At 40.3% G+C, this 13192-nt stretch overlaps 1 protein-coding gene across 21 annotated transcripts in view; it reads left to right on the top strand.

Moving 5' to 3' along the window:
• lrrfip1a (leucine rich repeat (in FLII) interacting protein 1a) overlaps nucleotides 1-13192 on the top strand; it is a 50561-nt gene that overhangs the window by 18489 nt on the left and 18880 nt on the right. For 8 of the 21 annotated variants that reach the window (XM_065962284.1, XM_065962283.1, XM_065962273.1 and 5 more), the window contains exons 3-11: nucleotides 6085-6102; nucleotides 6259-6330; nucleotides 7470-7511; nucleotides 8968-9018; nucleotides 9233-9268; nucleotides 11007-11072; nucleotides 11160-11201; nucleotides 11305-11361; nucleotides 12413-12472. In XM_065962284.1, the coding sequence (XP_065818356.1) occupies nucleotides 6085-6102; nucleotides 6259-6330; nucleotides 7470-7511; nucleotides 8968-9018; nucleotides 9233-9268; nucleotides 11007-11072; nucleotides 11160-11201; nucleotides 11305-11361; nucleotides 12413-12472 (444 nt within the window). Of the gene's footprint in view, nucleotides 1-847; nucleotides 2976-6084; nucleotides 6103-6258; nucleotides 6331-7469; nucleotides 7512-7543; nucleotides 8078-8967; nucleotides 9019-9232; nucleotides 9269-11006; nucleotides 11073-11159; nucleotides 11202-11304; nucleotides 11362-12412; nucleotides 12473-13192 lie in introns of those variants that run through there. The other 13 variants (XM_065962275.1, XM_065962269.1, XM_065962276.1 and 10 more) reach the window with 13 other exon arrangements.

Genomic DNA, 13192 nt, shown 5'->3' with positions numbered 1-13192 from the left:
ACATTTCGGACACTGCTCGCTCACTCACCGGACGCTGACAGTGACGTCATTGTTGTCATGCAACTGAAATGTGCAGCCTAGCAACGACCGAGGATCAATAACAACGGTAAATAACAGCAGGTATTTCTGTGATGACTCATATTATACTGAGTGTATTTTCACAAAACATTTAAAAATAATAAATACTTATAAAATATTGAATTTTACATAATGAGAAATATTTTCGGACCAAAACTGAATTACTTATGCTCACAGACTCTGGTTTCTCGTCTGTCATCATCATTAGGACAAACTAACATCACTAAAGTTGACGATCATAGATTTCAGGAAAACGCTCTGAATATGAACTTTATTGAGTTTCTGTGTTCATGCTGGTCGCTCCTCTCGTCCGTTTGAGAGCAGCCGAGTGAAACGCCACTCTCCGCTCGTAAAAATCTTTTGAGTTGCAATGCATGATGGTATATATTCAATTCAATTCAATTTATTTGTATAGTGTCAACTCATAACAAGTGTTATCTCAAGACACTTTACAAAAAGCAGGTAAAAAGACTTTACTCATTGTTATGTTACAAAAAGCAGGTAAAATACCTTACTTATTGCTATATTACAAAGATCCGGCCTAGCCACCATGAGCACTTTAGCAAAGCAGCAAAAGTTACAGTGGTAAGAAAAAACTGCCTTATTAAAAGGCAGAAATCTTCGGCCGGATCCCCGGCTCATGACGAAACAGCCTTCACAGGCCTAGACTGCGCCGGGCTTGGAAAGGGATAGGGGGAGAGATGGGATAAGATGCAGGAAGAGGGATAGGGAGCAAGGGGGTGGGGGGTGGTATATTGCTCGCATAGTGACCATCCCTCATACACTACTTTTCAAAATGCATTGTGGACTATATAGGGTATGACCATGCTCACTCAGAATTCGGACAGCACTACAAAATGGCGTGTCCACTACATAGTGCACTATACAGTGGATAGTGAGTGATTTCGGACACAGCCATGGACATTTATTTTTTACAGTGCAGCGACAGACTGTGAAGTTTAGCACGCAAGCAGCCTAAGCAATGAGACCAAAGCTTTGACGAGGGTCACTTTAATTACTCCATCAAGGAGGGCTTGAACATTTTCCTTTTAATCCCAAACCAAACTGAAAAAAAAAAAAAAACTTCAAAGAGTTAAATGAAAACTTTTCAGGTCACCCAAACTGTTGTGAGCACTTATGAACATTTATTTACACCTTTTGGCTCTGCTATACACCTCTGAAAGGCCACTATGATTATGCACAAAGTTAAAGTGGGACTGGTAGGCTTTACTCCTTTAGATCATCTTCTGTACTTAATACCTGTAAGCCTTTAACTGGGACTTCTAGATGAAGTCCGCAGTGATCTTAAGATTCTGCATTAATCCCCTTCAGTGCCAACCTTTGCACAGACACTGCAGTCAGCCTGATTTGTGTTGAAACAGGTGCAGAGCTGAACCATCTGTGTGTGTGTGCGTGCGTGCGTGTGTGTGTGTGTGTGTGTTGGACTGCAGGTCAGTAGTGTGTTCATGGAGTTTTTCCTTCCTTCCCTCGCCGAACTACTATGTTCAGGACTGTGGGGAGTCCTGCTTTCTCCCAGCTCACTATTCTTAGCGGGGAGTAATCCCAGACACACAAACACACTTCCGCTTCTCACCTGTCGACACCAAACTTATTAAGGTTGTCTGTTTTTCTGTGTCCAGAGCGGATTTGGACGTTAAGACCCCTGAAACTCTAATTACATGAAACCCAGGTGGCCTAGGACATAAATCTCTTTGAACTTTCTCGCGTCAGCCCTTCCTGTAATCTAAAGATTAACTCTTTGTTCGTTTTTTTTATCGGGGAATAACGTCTATTTTCAGCCAAGTGTTCTTACAATAGATTAACTCAGCATAAAATTGTTGATATTCTGATATTGTTTTTTTTACTGCTTCAAATTAAATGGAGAAACATTAAGAGTAGTACTAGGACATGGCCTTAATTTTTTGGCCCCAAACTGTTATGAAACAAGATTATTGAGAAAAAAAGATGACTGTTGAACATTTCCCTCCGCAATGACGCAACACACAACGTTCCCTTATAGCCGTGCACTTTTGTCCCTCTGTTCACATGGATTCAGGCAGACTGCAGACACAAAACATTTTCAAACCAGCAGACGAAATAAACACACAGATCGCTGTGTTTTCTCCTCCTGTGAGGGAGCTATGTCACAGCCAATCTTAAAATCTGTTGTTACTGACCATAAAAAGAGTAAAGCTATTAACTTCAATCACTGATGGTGACAGAAACCGGATTTATTGAAGAGAGACAGTGGTTTATCATTATTATAAATAACTCATTTGTCATTATGAAGTATTGGGATAATCATGGTAGCAGCACTTAATCATTCACAAATCAAAACACATGTGCTGATCATCATTCTACACACATAGACAAACACAGGTCATACACACTGGATTAATGGTCATTGTTAATCTAAGTCTGTTCAGAGGTTGACTGTGTTGATGTATGTGTGTGTGTGTGTGCGCACGCGTATGTGTGTCCCTTAAACCCATTAGCCAAGTTTTAAAGTAGCTTAGCAGGTCGCTCCTTGCCCAAGCCTACAGTGTACATTTGTTGTTGTAGTTGTTGCCGTGTTGACGTGAACATGGCTTACAATCACCTTTGGGACTTCTGGAAGTTTCCTCACATACTGAAGACCGGACTCACTGCTGGATTATTGGCCGTATAGCACAAAAAACGCCGTGGTTACTTCTGTTAGCTCAGATCTCAGTGCTCCGTCCAGCCGTGCTGCTGCCTACATGACCAGTCGCGGTCTCACACATTAATTAACGGAGGATGCGACCTTTCTTTGTACCCTGAGGGCAGGCAGGACGGCTGGGCGTCGGCTGGCAGGGAGGGGGCTGAGGGCCGCCCTCTCCGGGCGCCCAGGAACCCCTCCGATCAAAAAGGGGAGCTTGGTGAGTGGAATAGAAGGGGTGCATAATATTTAAGCTGATTGTGTAACTCAATGAATAAGCTTATGACGACGTCTGGCTCTCTCGCTAATTGGTAGTCCAGACATGTAACGAGAGACAAGTAAGTAGACGAGAGCCCACCAGCCTGTTATTGATCTGTTTGATTAGGGGCTTCATCCTCATCATTTACTGTTAATGTTTGAGCCTAGATTGACATCTTTTGGTTTGAAAGCATCTTGTAGCATATGTAGCACATCTAGATGAAGAGATTTAAATTCCTCTGGGTTTAAGGCCAAGAAGCTTTCACTTAGCTTCTAATAAAATGTATTTTTAATGCTGGAATAATGGTGACATCCATTGTTGAATATTTGGATCCAAGTAGAGAAGCTTGCTGGTGGAGTGTTTTTGTAGTTTTTGTGTTGAGCCACTAAAGTAAATCAAAACTCACCTTGACTGGCAGGTGGATTGCAATTACTACTACTACTCAAGCTGAGGACATCACACCCGTTAACCCCAAGTTGGTGCAGGATGAACCCAGTTTGCGTGACCATGTGTGAGCCTTATATTCAAAATGGCTTTATCTCTTTCTAGTTCTAAAATTGTCAATATTGCAATATCTTTGCCAAATTTCCCTGTTTCCTGTTTTGAACATCTCATCATTCAGCCCTGAACCAATCATCAAAAACTTAATCAGCATAATCTACAGAATTATTTTTAGTTGCAAAGGAAATTTGAATGCAAGTCAATTTTTTTATTGTGTAAGCCAATAAAAACATGTTTTAATCAAACGAGTTACAGATGTATTCATGCCAAGTTTCTCTCTACTTGAAGTCATACGTTACATCAAATGATTTTGAAAGTAGATTTATAAATATAAACAGAGCATCAGCCTCTAGTGTTACCCACAATATACCGTTTCAAAGAAAATCTAGACTTTTGTTTTTGTTGCTGAAGTTAGAAAAACAAAAGATCCCTCACCTTGACGCTTGTATATCTCCTCTAGTTTATGAATGTGTTTCACCTTTACAGCTCAATGCCATCTGCTTGGAAGAGACGGTGACTATGTTTTCATGACTAGACAAGATTCAGCGAATTTTAGGAGCCTGCTGTGATTAAAGGACACCAGGGGGGAGACATGACCTTTTGTGGACCAAACCGAACCAGATATAAATCATGAGTAGTGGCCCATGGGGGCGTAAAGGTCCATACAGCGTTTATTATCCAGGAGTGCTTGTTGCTCATGAAGTGATGCAGCGGTGAAAAAGGTCATCTGCGAGTGCATCTCTGAAAGCCAGCATTAGGAGCAGCCAATCCATATAGTGGGCGAGTACACAAGGCAGACAGTGTAGTAAATCTGGATTAAGCACTCGACCAATGGGTCGTGCAGTAGTAAGTGCTGGGTGATGTGTTTTCAGTGTGCTGGAGAGGGCTGGGCGGTGCTCTTCTACATTTAAAGAAGAAATCACACATTTCATTTATACATCCAAAAACAGATCACTCAGACAAAGGAGTGTTAAAGTTATTGTTGGGAAACAGACTCTTCATGACAACACCAGATCATCAGTGAGATGATTTGCTATTTCTATGCAGTTATTTTTAATGCCTGTCATCTAGTCAGATTACTACAAAGCAATGTCGTGCTCGACACTCTGAGAGTCTGTGTTTACTCGTCCTCTTGCAAGCTTTACAACGAGTAGTAGGTTCACAAGTTAATAGAAAGCAGGAGGAGATTTGATTAAGAGAATACAATGCGCTGACAAACTGAGCACGCTCAGCAAAGACATAAAGAGACAGGAGTTGTCTAATAAAAAGCTCTGTAAAAGAACACTCACAAAATCAGCAGTCGATCCTGGTCAGTAAAAAAATCTGATTTCTGAATGTATCATCAAAAATATAAAAAGTAGTTATTTTCTATGATGTGTATTCTCAAGTATTCCACACTTTTGGTGGCAATGCCGACAATTATCCCGTTTTATGTTTACCTGTTTAGGTAGAGGTAAACTAGACACTCCTGTGTGTGTGTGTGTGTAGATTAAGTCTTTCTGTCAAAATACTCTGGTGACGTTTCATGAAGTTATAAGTGGCTGTTTCTTTCTCTTGTCAGAAACCTAAATTAAACAATGTAAGGCATTGAGTGGCAAAAACAAATTCTAGAGATTGTACTTTGATCAGGTGAGCTAAAGAAATCTTGTTAAGCATTTCAAAAACTTCTATTCCTATTAATCATTAAAACCCTCCAAATATGAAAACAAAGAGGCCTGTGTTTGAAAACACCTGCTTTCCTCCTAATGTTTAAGAGAAGAGGCGTTCATTTGGTTTATTATCAGGAGGTCTCTTTGGTGGATCCATGTGTCATCCAACAGGCTTTGACAGTAACTGAACAGACATATCTGTGATTAATACTAAACAAGGCTCCTTGTATCCATAACTGTGATCCATAATTACAAATGGAAAATTCCAACGATGTATTTCTCATCATGCAGCACCATCATGATCATTACAAAGAAAACAGACCGAGCGCTATATCAGGTTTATTTTTTACCAATAGCTCAACTATTTTGTTTTCTTTTTCACATTCTGCTCTTCATGCAAAGTGACCACAACTGTTTCTCAGCATAGCATGAGCTGTACTACGAGTCCTTCGTTGGTTTTGGTTCCTGGTACCAGGATGTGTTAGGAGCCAGTTGTTTGTCACAAGATTCAGATCTGCAGTCACGGGAACATGGACCTGAAGGTGACACTGTAGCACCAGACCACTTCAGCCTTTCTACCAGCCCAAAGGCATCCTGGGAAATCGTCTGATGTTTCCCTCTTGTGGGTCCAGTGATCTGTGTGTTTTCTTGGGTCAGTCACTGTTGGTCCTGCCGTGTAGAGGGGGTACTTCACATTCCTGAGTGGGTCTCATTAGCAGAAACGTTCCTCCTTCCTTTTTCCTTTCCTTATGTTTAATCTTGCATGTTTGTCTTCATCACTACCTCCTGACGCTGTCACCTTTTTTTTTAAGAGTTAAGGTTTCATATCTTTGTTTCTGACATCTCATTGTTTTTCTTTTTTTCTTCCCCTGTTTTCATTCAATCTTTCTCCTCTGTCTCTCATCGGGGTTGGTGTGTAGATCTTTCAGGTGCAAAAGGTAGGCCTCGCTTTCTTATTCTCCACCTTCCTTAAACCATTTTTTATATTTTTATATTAAGCATGATGATTGTCCAAGGCTATGTTTCAAAATGTTCCCAGACACTGTTTCTGTTTTCTGAGACATTTGTTGCCCTAACTCCCTGTCTCTCCATAGAAATATTACGGCTTAAACACCAAAGTAGATGACCGATCGGACAGCAAATGGGGCGATATTGAACAGTGGATGGTACAGTGTTTGTGCTGTGTTGACCAAATTTAACCCAAAAAAAGCCTCTTATTAACAAAATTTGCTCATGTGTCTTTGCCTCCAGGTTTTTGTTTTGTTGGAAAATTGCAGAGTCTGCTTTTGAATTCCACTTAATTCCTGTTAAGCTATTTTGGAAAATAACAGATTATAAAGAATCAAAGCTTGGCCATTAATGATAATCCACTTAAGAGGAGCAGGGTGCCCGTTTGGCCGTTTGGCTTTGATTCAGCATGACCATCTGGCCTGTTGGTGTGAGGCTGCACGGGATGTGTTTTACTTCTATACTTTTCTACTTTGAGTAGTCTATACCTGCAGAGAGCAATGAAGACTGTGTACCACTTCTAATCTCACTAACCGCAGTGTGTTTTCTGTTTGTTTTGACTGAAGTAATTCACTCAGTGTGTCGCAGTTTGATGTGACTCTGTTTGTGCAACATGGGTGTCTTAGTGGTTTTTGGCCGGATTACTGGTGCTGGTTTTAAGAATGTGAGCTGTTTCTGTAAACAAGTGTGCCCCTTACTGTTCTGTTAAAGCTGTCTCCATGTGTTTGATGCAGGTTGGCTGTACACTTTGATTCACAGTGACACAAGAAGAAGAGCTTACTGTATAACATGGGTTCATTGCTACCTAATAACAAGATGTTTAAGCTGAAATAATGGAATAGAATAAAATAAATACTTCATTTTAGGGCTTGGTAATTAATTGAAAATGTATCCAATCCGACATTCAGAACCTCTACCCGACGTACTCGTTCTGTGAAGTGAACAGCCTTCCCTGCCGCTGCTCCTGCATGCGTGTGTGAACACTGACACAGCTAAACATATGAGTCTCTGTCTTTATATTGTTGACTTTCAGCGTGCAGTCCTTGAGTTATTATGGTCCTTCAATGACTTCCAAACATTGATGTCTTAAATGTAAAAATAATTGTGTACAGAATAGAACACTTGCATTTTTTCTGTTGAAGTTAACTCCACTTTATGTGTATGAAGACGGACCACTTCGGTCCCTCTGCACTTCAAGCAGTGTTTACCGTCCTCATACATCGGTCACATTGATCATTAACGTCTCTCGCCTCCCATTCACCCTTCACCTCCTCTCTTCCCCCTCTCCCTCTTCCAGGAGGAGAGTGAGAGATACTCACGTTCTTCAGTTACACAAACGGTTTGTAGCCCTTCCTCTGTTTCTCATCATTCATTTGTTTTGATAAAACACATTTGCCTCCACAAATCTATAAATGGTGCATGAAAAATATGAAAATGTCTGTCATGAAATACAACCGAGAGGAGCTAATTATCTTTGTAAACTTCAGGTCAGTAGTAGGTCTAGATTATTTTAAACAATTTGTACAACATAAAATTGACGTGTAGTTTTTGCAACAGGTTTCTTTTAGATAAAGCTGTGGTTCTTATCAAACTTATCAAGACATGTTGCTCTTTTCTGATCATTTTCTGTTTAGATATTCCCCTTCATTCGCTCTCTATGCAAACTGAACTCTTTCATGTTGACATGTTGCCTGGATTATTCAGGACTAATAAATGTATCTGTGATATTTATTTTTCTATCAATGCTATAAAACACCAACTAACCTAATGAGCATGTCTTTGGACTGTGGGAGGAAGCCGGAGTACTCGGAGAGAACCCACACATGAATGGGGAGAACATGCAAACTCCACACAGAGAGGCTCCTGTCAGACCGGGATTCAAACCAGGAGCCTCCTCACTGTGAGGTAACAGCACTAACCACTGCACCACCATGGATTCCCCCAGGTACTCCAGCTTCCTCCCACAGTCCAGAGACATGCTCGTTAGGTTAAATGGTGACTCTAAATTGCCCGTAGGTGTGAATGTGAGTGTGGCTGGTTGTCTGTCTCTATATGTCTGCTCTGTGATTGGCTGGAGAACAGTCCAGAATGTAACACCGCCTCTCGCCCAATGACAGCTGGGATCGGCTCCAGCCCCCGTTACCCCTGAACAGGGAAAAGTGGTGAAAGATAATGGAATGGATGGATGTGTATAAAAGGCTTAACAGCAAAATAAAACGTTGAGTAAAAAGGTTATTTGATAAAAGGGGAACTGTGCCTTTACTGGGATGAGCTCGACATACTTATAAACTTCAGCTTTCTTTATATTTGTTTATTTTTATGTACTTTTCCTCCCATACTTTGTTAGATTTTTTCCTCCCTTTTTACTAATTGAAATGAAGGTCACAGACAACATGCACATCAGATCTCTCTCCAAAAGTGTCAAAAGGAAACCAAACTATTGATGTGTTGGTCACGAGCGAGGCCGGCTCTATGTTTCGGCTCTTTAATGTGAACGATGGGAGTCCGCTCCCGTTTGAAAGCGGAATCATAGGTCAACGCATTGATACATTTGGCTGATTTCATGAAGCTGAATTGGTACCAGAAGAAGAGCCGTTTGGAGGTCGGCTCTTTTCACTGAGCTGAGCCAAATGATCCAGATCACTAAAAAAAAAAAAAGATCCACAGTTTCCATAACTCAACTGAACCTTGTGTCCTTGCAGCAGGAGAACCTCCTACCTGTTGACCTACATCACATACTGGATCCATCTCCTAAACTCTAACCATCCATTTCAATGTCTCACTCTCTCACACAGCTCTCTGACGAAGATGAGCGGATGTCAGTGGGAAGCCGGGGCAGTGTCAGGGTCAGTATCACTCAAACAGCACATGCTTTGAAAACTCCAAATTCTCTCTGAACCTCTTTTTTTTTTATCACTTATATTATAAAACCTTTGTTTTCCACAAAGAAGCACCTCGTCTTCTTGAACTCTTTGGTTATGTTGGAGGCAGTGTGTCTGTCCTTGGTTATAGTGTGGGTGGCGCTTCCTGGTGATGATATTATTATGTTTCTTTGCACAGTCGGATCTTGATGCAGTCGGTGCTTTTGCTGGAGGGGTAAGGGCTGATGATCCTGATGACACTGTGGATGTGTTTTAAGACTGCCACTTTGTGTTAACCTGTTGTTGTTGGACTAACAGCCAGTTTTCAAGTCTTCAAAGCATGAAGTGAATGTGTCTTGGCTGTGTGATGAATTAAGTCTATTTCTCTTTGAGCATGTTGAGGTGCTGAATGTTCAGCGTGAAATTCAATTTTAAGATGAAAGCATCTTCCTGTTATTTTACATCTTCAATTTCTGATCTAAGAGGAACATTTATGAAACATGTTGTGATTGAATTACTGCAGTTTGAAGGGAAAAAACACATGAATATGGAATCACGTGACAAGTTTTATTTGATTCTATGGTCATTTCCCTTTGTTTTGTTTTGGTTGTTGTGAAGGAACACAGTCAGCTTGGAGTCAGTTAGATTTCCACAGAAAGAACATTGTGTTACAGAGCGCCATCACGCTCCAACAAAAACACATTGTGCAGTGTATTTAAGGCACTGTTACTCCTTAAAATGTCCAAATGATATTTCTATGTGCATGTAATGTGGAAAAAATGTTCATACTAATCATTCCTGGAGACGTAGGAAATCCTAAATATCTGACTCCGTTTGTTTGATTAATCAGTAATATAACAGCACGTTAACACATTGTGGCCTTTAGTATCTTTTACAGTCAGTCAGTACAGTGGGAACAGTCATTGTGCATGAATGTGTTGTGTGCTGCCTGTGTTTCTTTAAATAAGGACGTCACCTGTTGGCTTGTGAAAGACGGCTTTAAAGCAACAAAATGTAGGAATTCAGTTTGGTGTGCTTTGGCACCGACTGAAGGTCTCCGAGTGAAACACAGAGCTGTCATGCCTCCCCCACTACTACCCATCACAGTCAATGTGCTTTTCTTAACAAGGAGAGGAGCGGGGTTGTGAGAAGCCAAAGAAACATGTGGACTGACGTGCTTCAGTTATATTAAAGGATTTTGCACAAATATGAATCTTCTAGTGTGTCCCTTTTTTATAGAGAAAACTTTTGGCCTAAGATGGATTGATTGATTTGTTTATTTGTGTGCAAGCCTGAGACATAACTTTAGGTGACTTTCTGCACCCGGTAAAGCTGCTAAACATGAGACAACGATGACACTGATAACAGTACAGCCTACCTATTTATGTCACAATTTGATCTGAGTAATATCTGCAGGGAGGAACACTCTGACACTGCTTCTTGCTTTGTCACTCTTTCTTTTTCTCTTCTTGGCTTCCTCCGTCATCGTCCTCTTCCTTCTCGGCTACGGTGGCAAATTGTCGATCACAGTTAGTGATGCCCTTAATTGTAATCTGCTTTATTATCTATTTTACCTGAAGTGGAACCATCGTTAAGCAAATATAAATCATTCTATATTTAAGAAGACTTAACAGCAGCTACTGAGATCTTAAAATGAGAGGGAAAATGTTTACTGAGGTTATAAATCAGGAGATAAGTAAGGCCATATTCTTAAGGCATTCAACAGAAAGGCCCCCTGCTGGCCATCAGAGAGAATGCAGGTTTCAGGTATCGACTTTCCTTTTGAGACAAACAGGCTACTGTACGTTCTCCCCTTTGTTTTAAAGTGGATGGGTATGACTTTGCCTGTTTTGCATGTGTGCTGTACAATAAACAAATGAGGTATATTATGCTTTCCTGTTTGAGGCTGAGAGAGATTTTTCCTGATTGTTTTCACTCTTCACTGTTCTTCCTCTTCTGTCACTCGCTCTAAGGGCTCCTCCTCAAACTTGAGTAAGAAGTCAAAGAAAAAGAAGAAGCATAAACACAAAGACAAAGATGTATGTAAAGAATGAACCGTCACATGCAGAAGGCGCCTGCATAGAAAAATGGTGTCAGTGTTTCTCACTCGTGTTCTTTGTTCACAGAGGAACGGCTATGATGATGATTACAGTGTCATATCCAGCAGGGTTAGTAGCCGTGTGTTCATCTGATTGATGTGAGTGCTTGAACAGTTTGAAACAACCTTTAACCTGTCACTCATGATGACCCTCCTCTTCCTCCTCCTGTCAGAGCTCGAGGCTCAGCGATGAGAGCAGAGTGTCTCGCTCCTCCAGACTAGACCTCACGGTGCGTGTCGGCCCCCTCTGATCCTCGTTGTTTATCAGCTGCTGTGTGGTTATCGTTAAACTTCAGTTTGATCAACTGGACACCCGGCATTTTGTGGAATTTTACTCAAAACAATAAAACAAGGCGAAGCAAACCTTTATTTTACAGGCAAACTGGAAAAAATGTTTTAGGTCCAACTTAAATTGAGAAACCTGATATTTGTTGCATGAGGTTGAAAGATCATCTGAATAATGATAATTTTTACAAAATTTGCGCAGACTTGTAAATTGGAAAAAAAAACTATTTAATCACCTGTAAGAAAAAATGAAACACCAACAAGCATTATGAAACAACAGGATTGTCTCATACTTTATTTAAAGAAATGAGATATGTTAAATAATGTAAAGGCTTCATAGACATTAAAGTTTAAGGATAAATATGTACCCTTCTTATACAGTGATCAGATAAATAAACAGCATTTAATTTGAAATAAAATGAAATCAGCTTACTTTCTGTTGGGCTTTTCGCATGAGTGCCAGAAGTTTTTTTTGTAGGTCATTAACATGGTCAGTAGTCGTAACGAATTTCATGCATGTAGGTGAAAGTAACCTCTATGTGGAGGCCTTTCCACCAAAATATCAGATTTCTCGCCAGACCTGACGTGTCGGAAAACATTTTTGTAAGCCTGTACATACCTGAGGACTCACCCAAATTGGCAAAGAGGCAGAAACAATAATAAAAACTATATTAATAATAATAATAATAATTACTTGGGTTCTAATAGGGTCTTCGCTCCGTTGTCAGTGCTAGGGCCTTAATAAATAATGCATGAAAATAACATGAAATATGAAATGTAATTGATGGAACAATGCTGATCATGCATGGCTTGAAATCATGGATATTTGATTTCATTTATTGACTTCTACCTCTGACTTTTTAAACTGCACCTCCTCAAAGTATCTACGTGTTATCCTCTCGCAGCACGTGTCGTGTCTCTTAGTTGAATAGGAAAGGCTGTGTGCTGTCAGATGGATGTAATGAGGATGACGTGCTGTTTGTGTTTGACTCTCAGAGCTCCAGACTAAGTGATGACAGTCGGCTGACTCGTGGCTCCAGATTAGACCTGCAGCCGGTGGGTGTTTTCTTATACCACTAATGGCCCGTGGTGTGCACTTGTCTTACAGCCTGAAGTTGTGTTTATTAACAGGAAGAGTTTTTAAATAAGTGCCTGACAATATTCTGTATTGAATGAACGAACTGAAATACCGTCTTTATTGAGGCATGTAGTGAGCTTAATGTTTTTTTTTTTATTCAAGCAGTTTAGTCTTGTGCAAACAAAACATTTAGTGCATGTATTTTCTGAATTGAATCTCATCAAGATTTTTGCTTTTGTGAAGTCCCTGTGCAGTGTAGTGTAGTCGAGGTTGTGCGAGCATGCAGAAAAAGCATAGTAGTTCTACACATTATAAACAAGTCGCTTCCACCATGACTCTCAGATAAATATCTGTGCATGATTGGACTTTTCCTTGAATAAATCATCATACAGTGCAGGGTTTGGCATTTTAAAAAGGGTACTCCTTTTGTTTTATAAATTTGGCCCCATTTAAAAAAAACAAAAAAAACAAAAAAAACAAAAAACATTCCTTAATAACTTATAGGTGCAAACATTTTGGAGTTCTTCCAGTAGATTGTTTTCTGAAACGGGCTTTAAGGTAGTGAAGTAATCCCTGCAGCCAGGTCTGTCTGATCAAAGTACGTCCACTGAAAAGGCTTTGGGTTTTCTGAGAGGCTGAAATGTGTTAGTCGAAGTTTTAAACAACACCTCAGAAGGGTCCATACAGAGATTCAAACT

Source organism: Labrus bergylta, chromosome 13, assembly GCF_963930695.1.
Source record: "Labrus bergylta chromosome 13, fLabBer1.1, whole genome shotgun sequence".
Taxonomy (NCBI): Eukaryota; Metazoa; Chordata; class Actinopteri; order Labriformes; family Labridae; genus Labrus; species Labrus bergylta.
The sequence above is the reverse complement of the archived record's forward strand: the minus strand, read 5'-3'. Positions and strand labels throughout refer to the sequence as shown.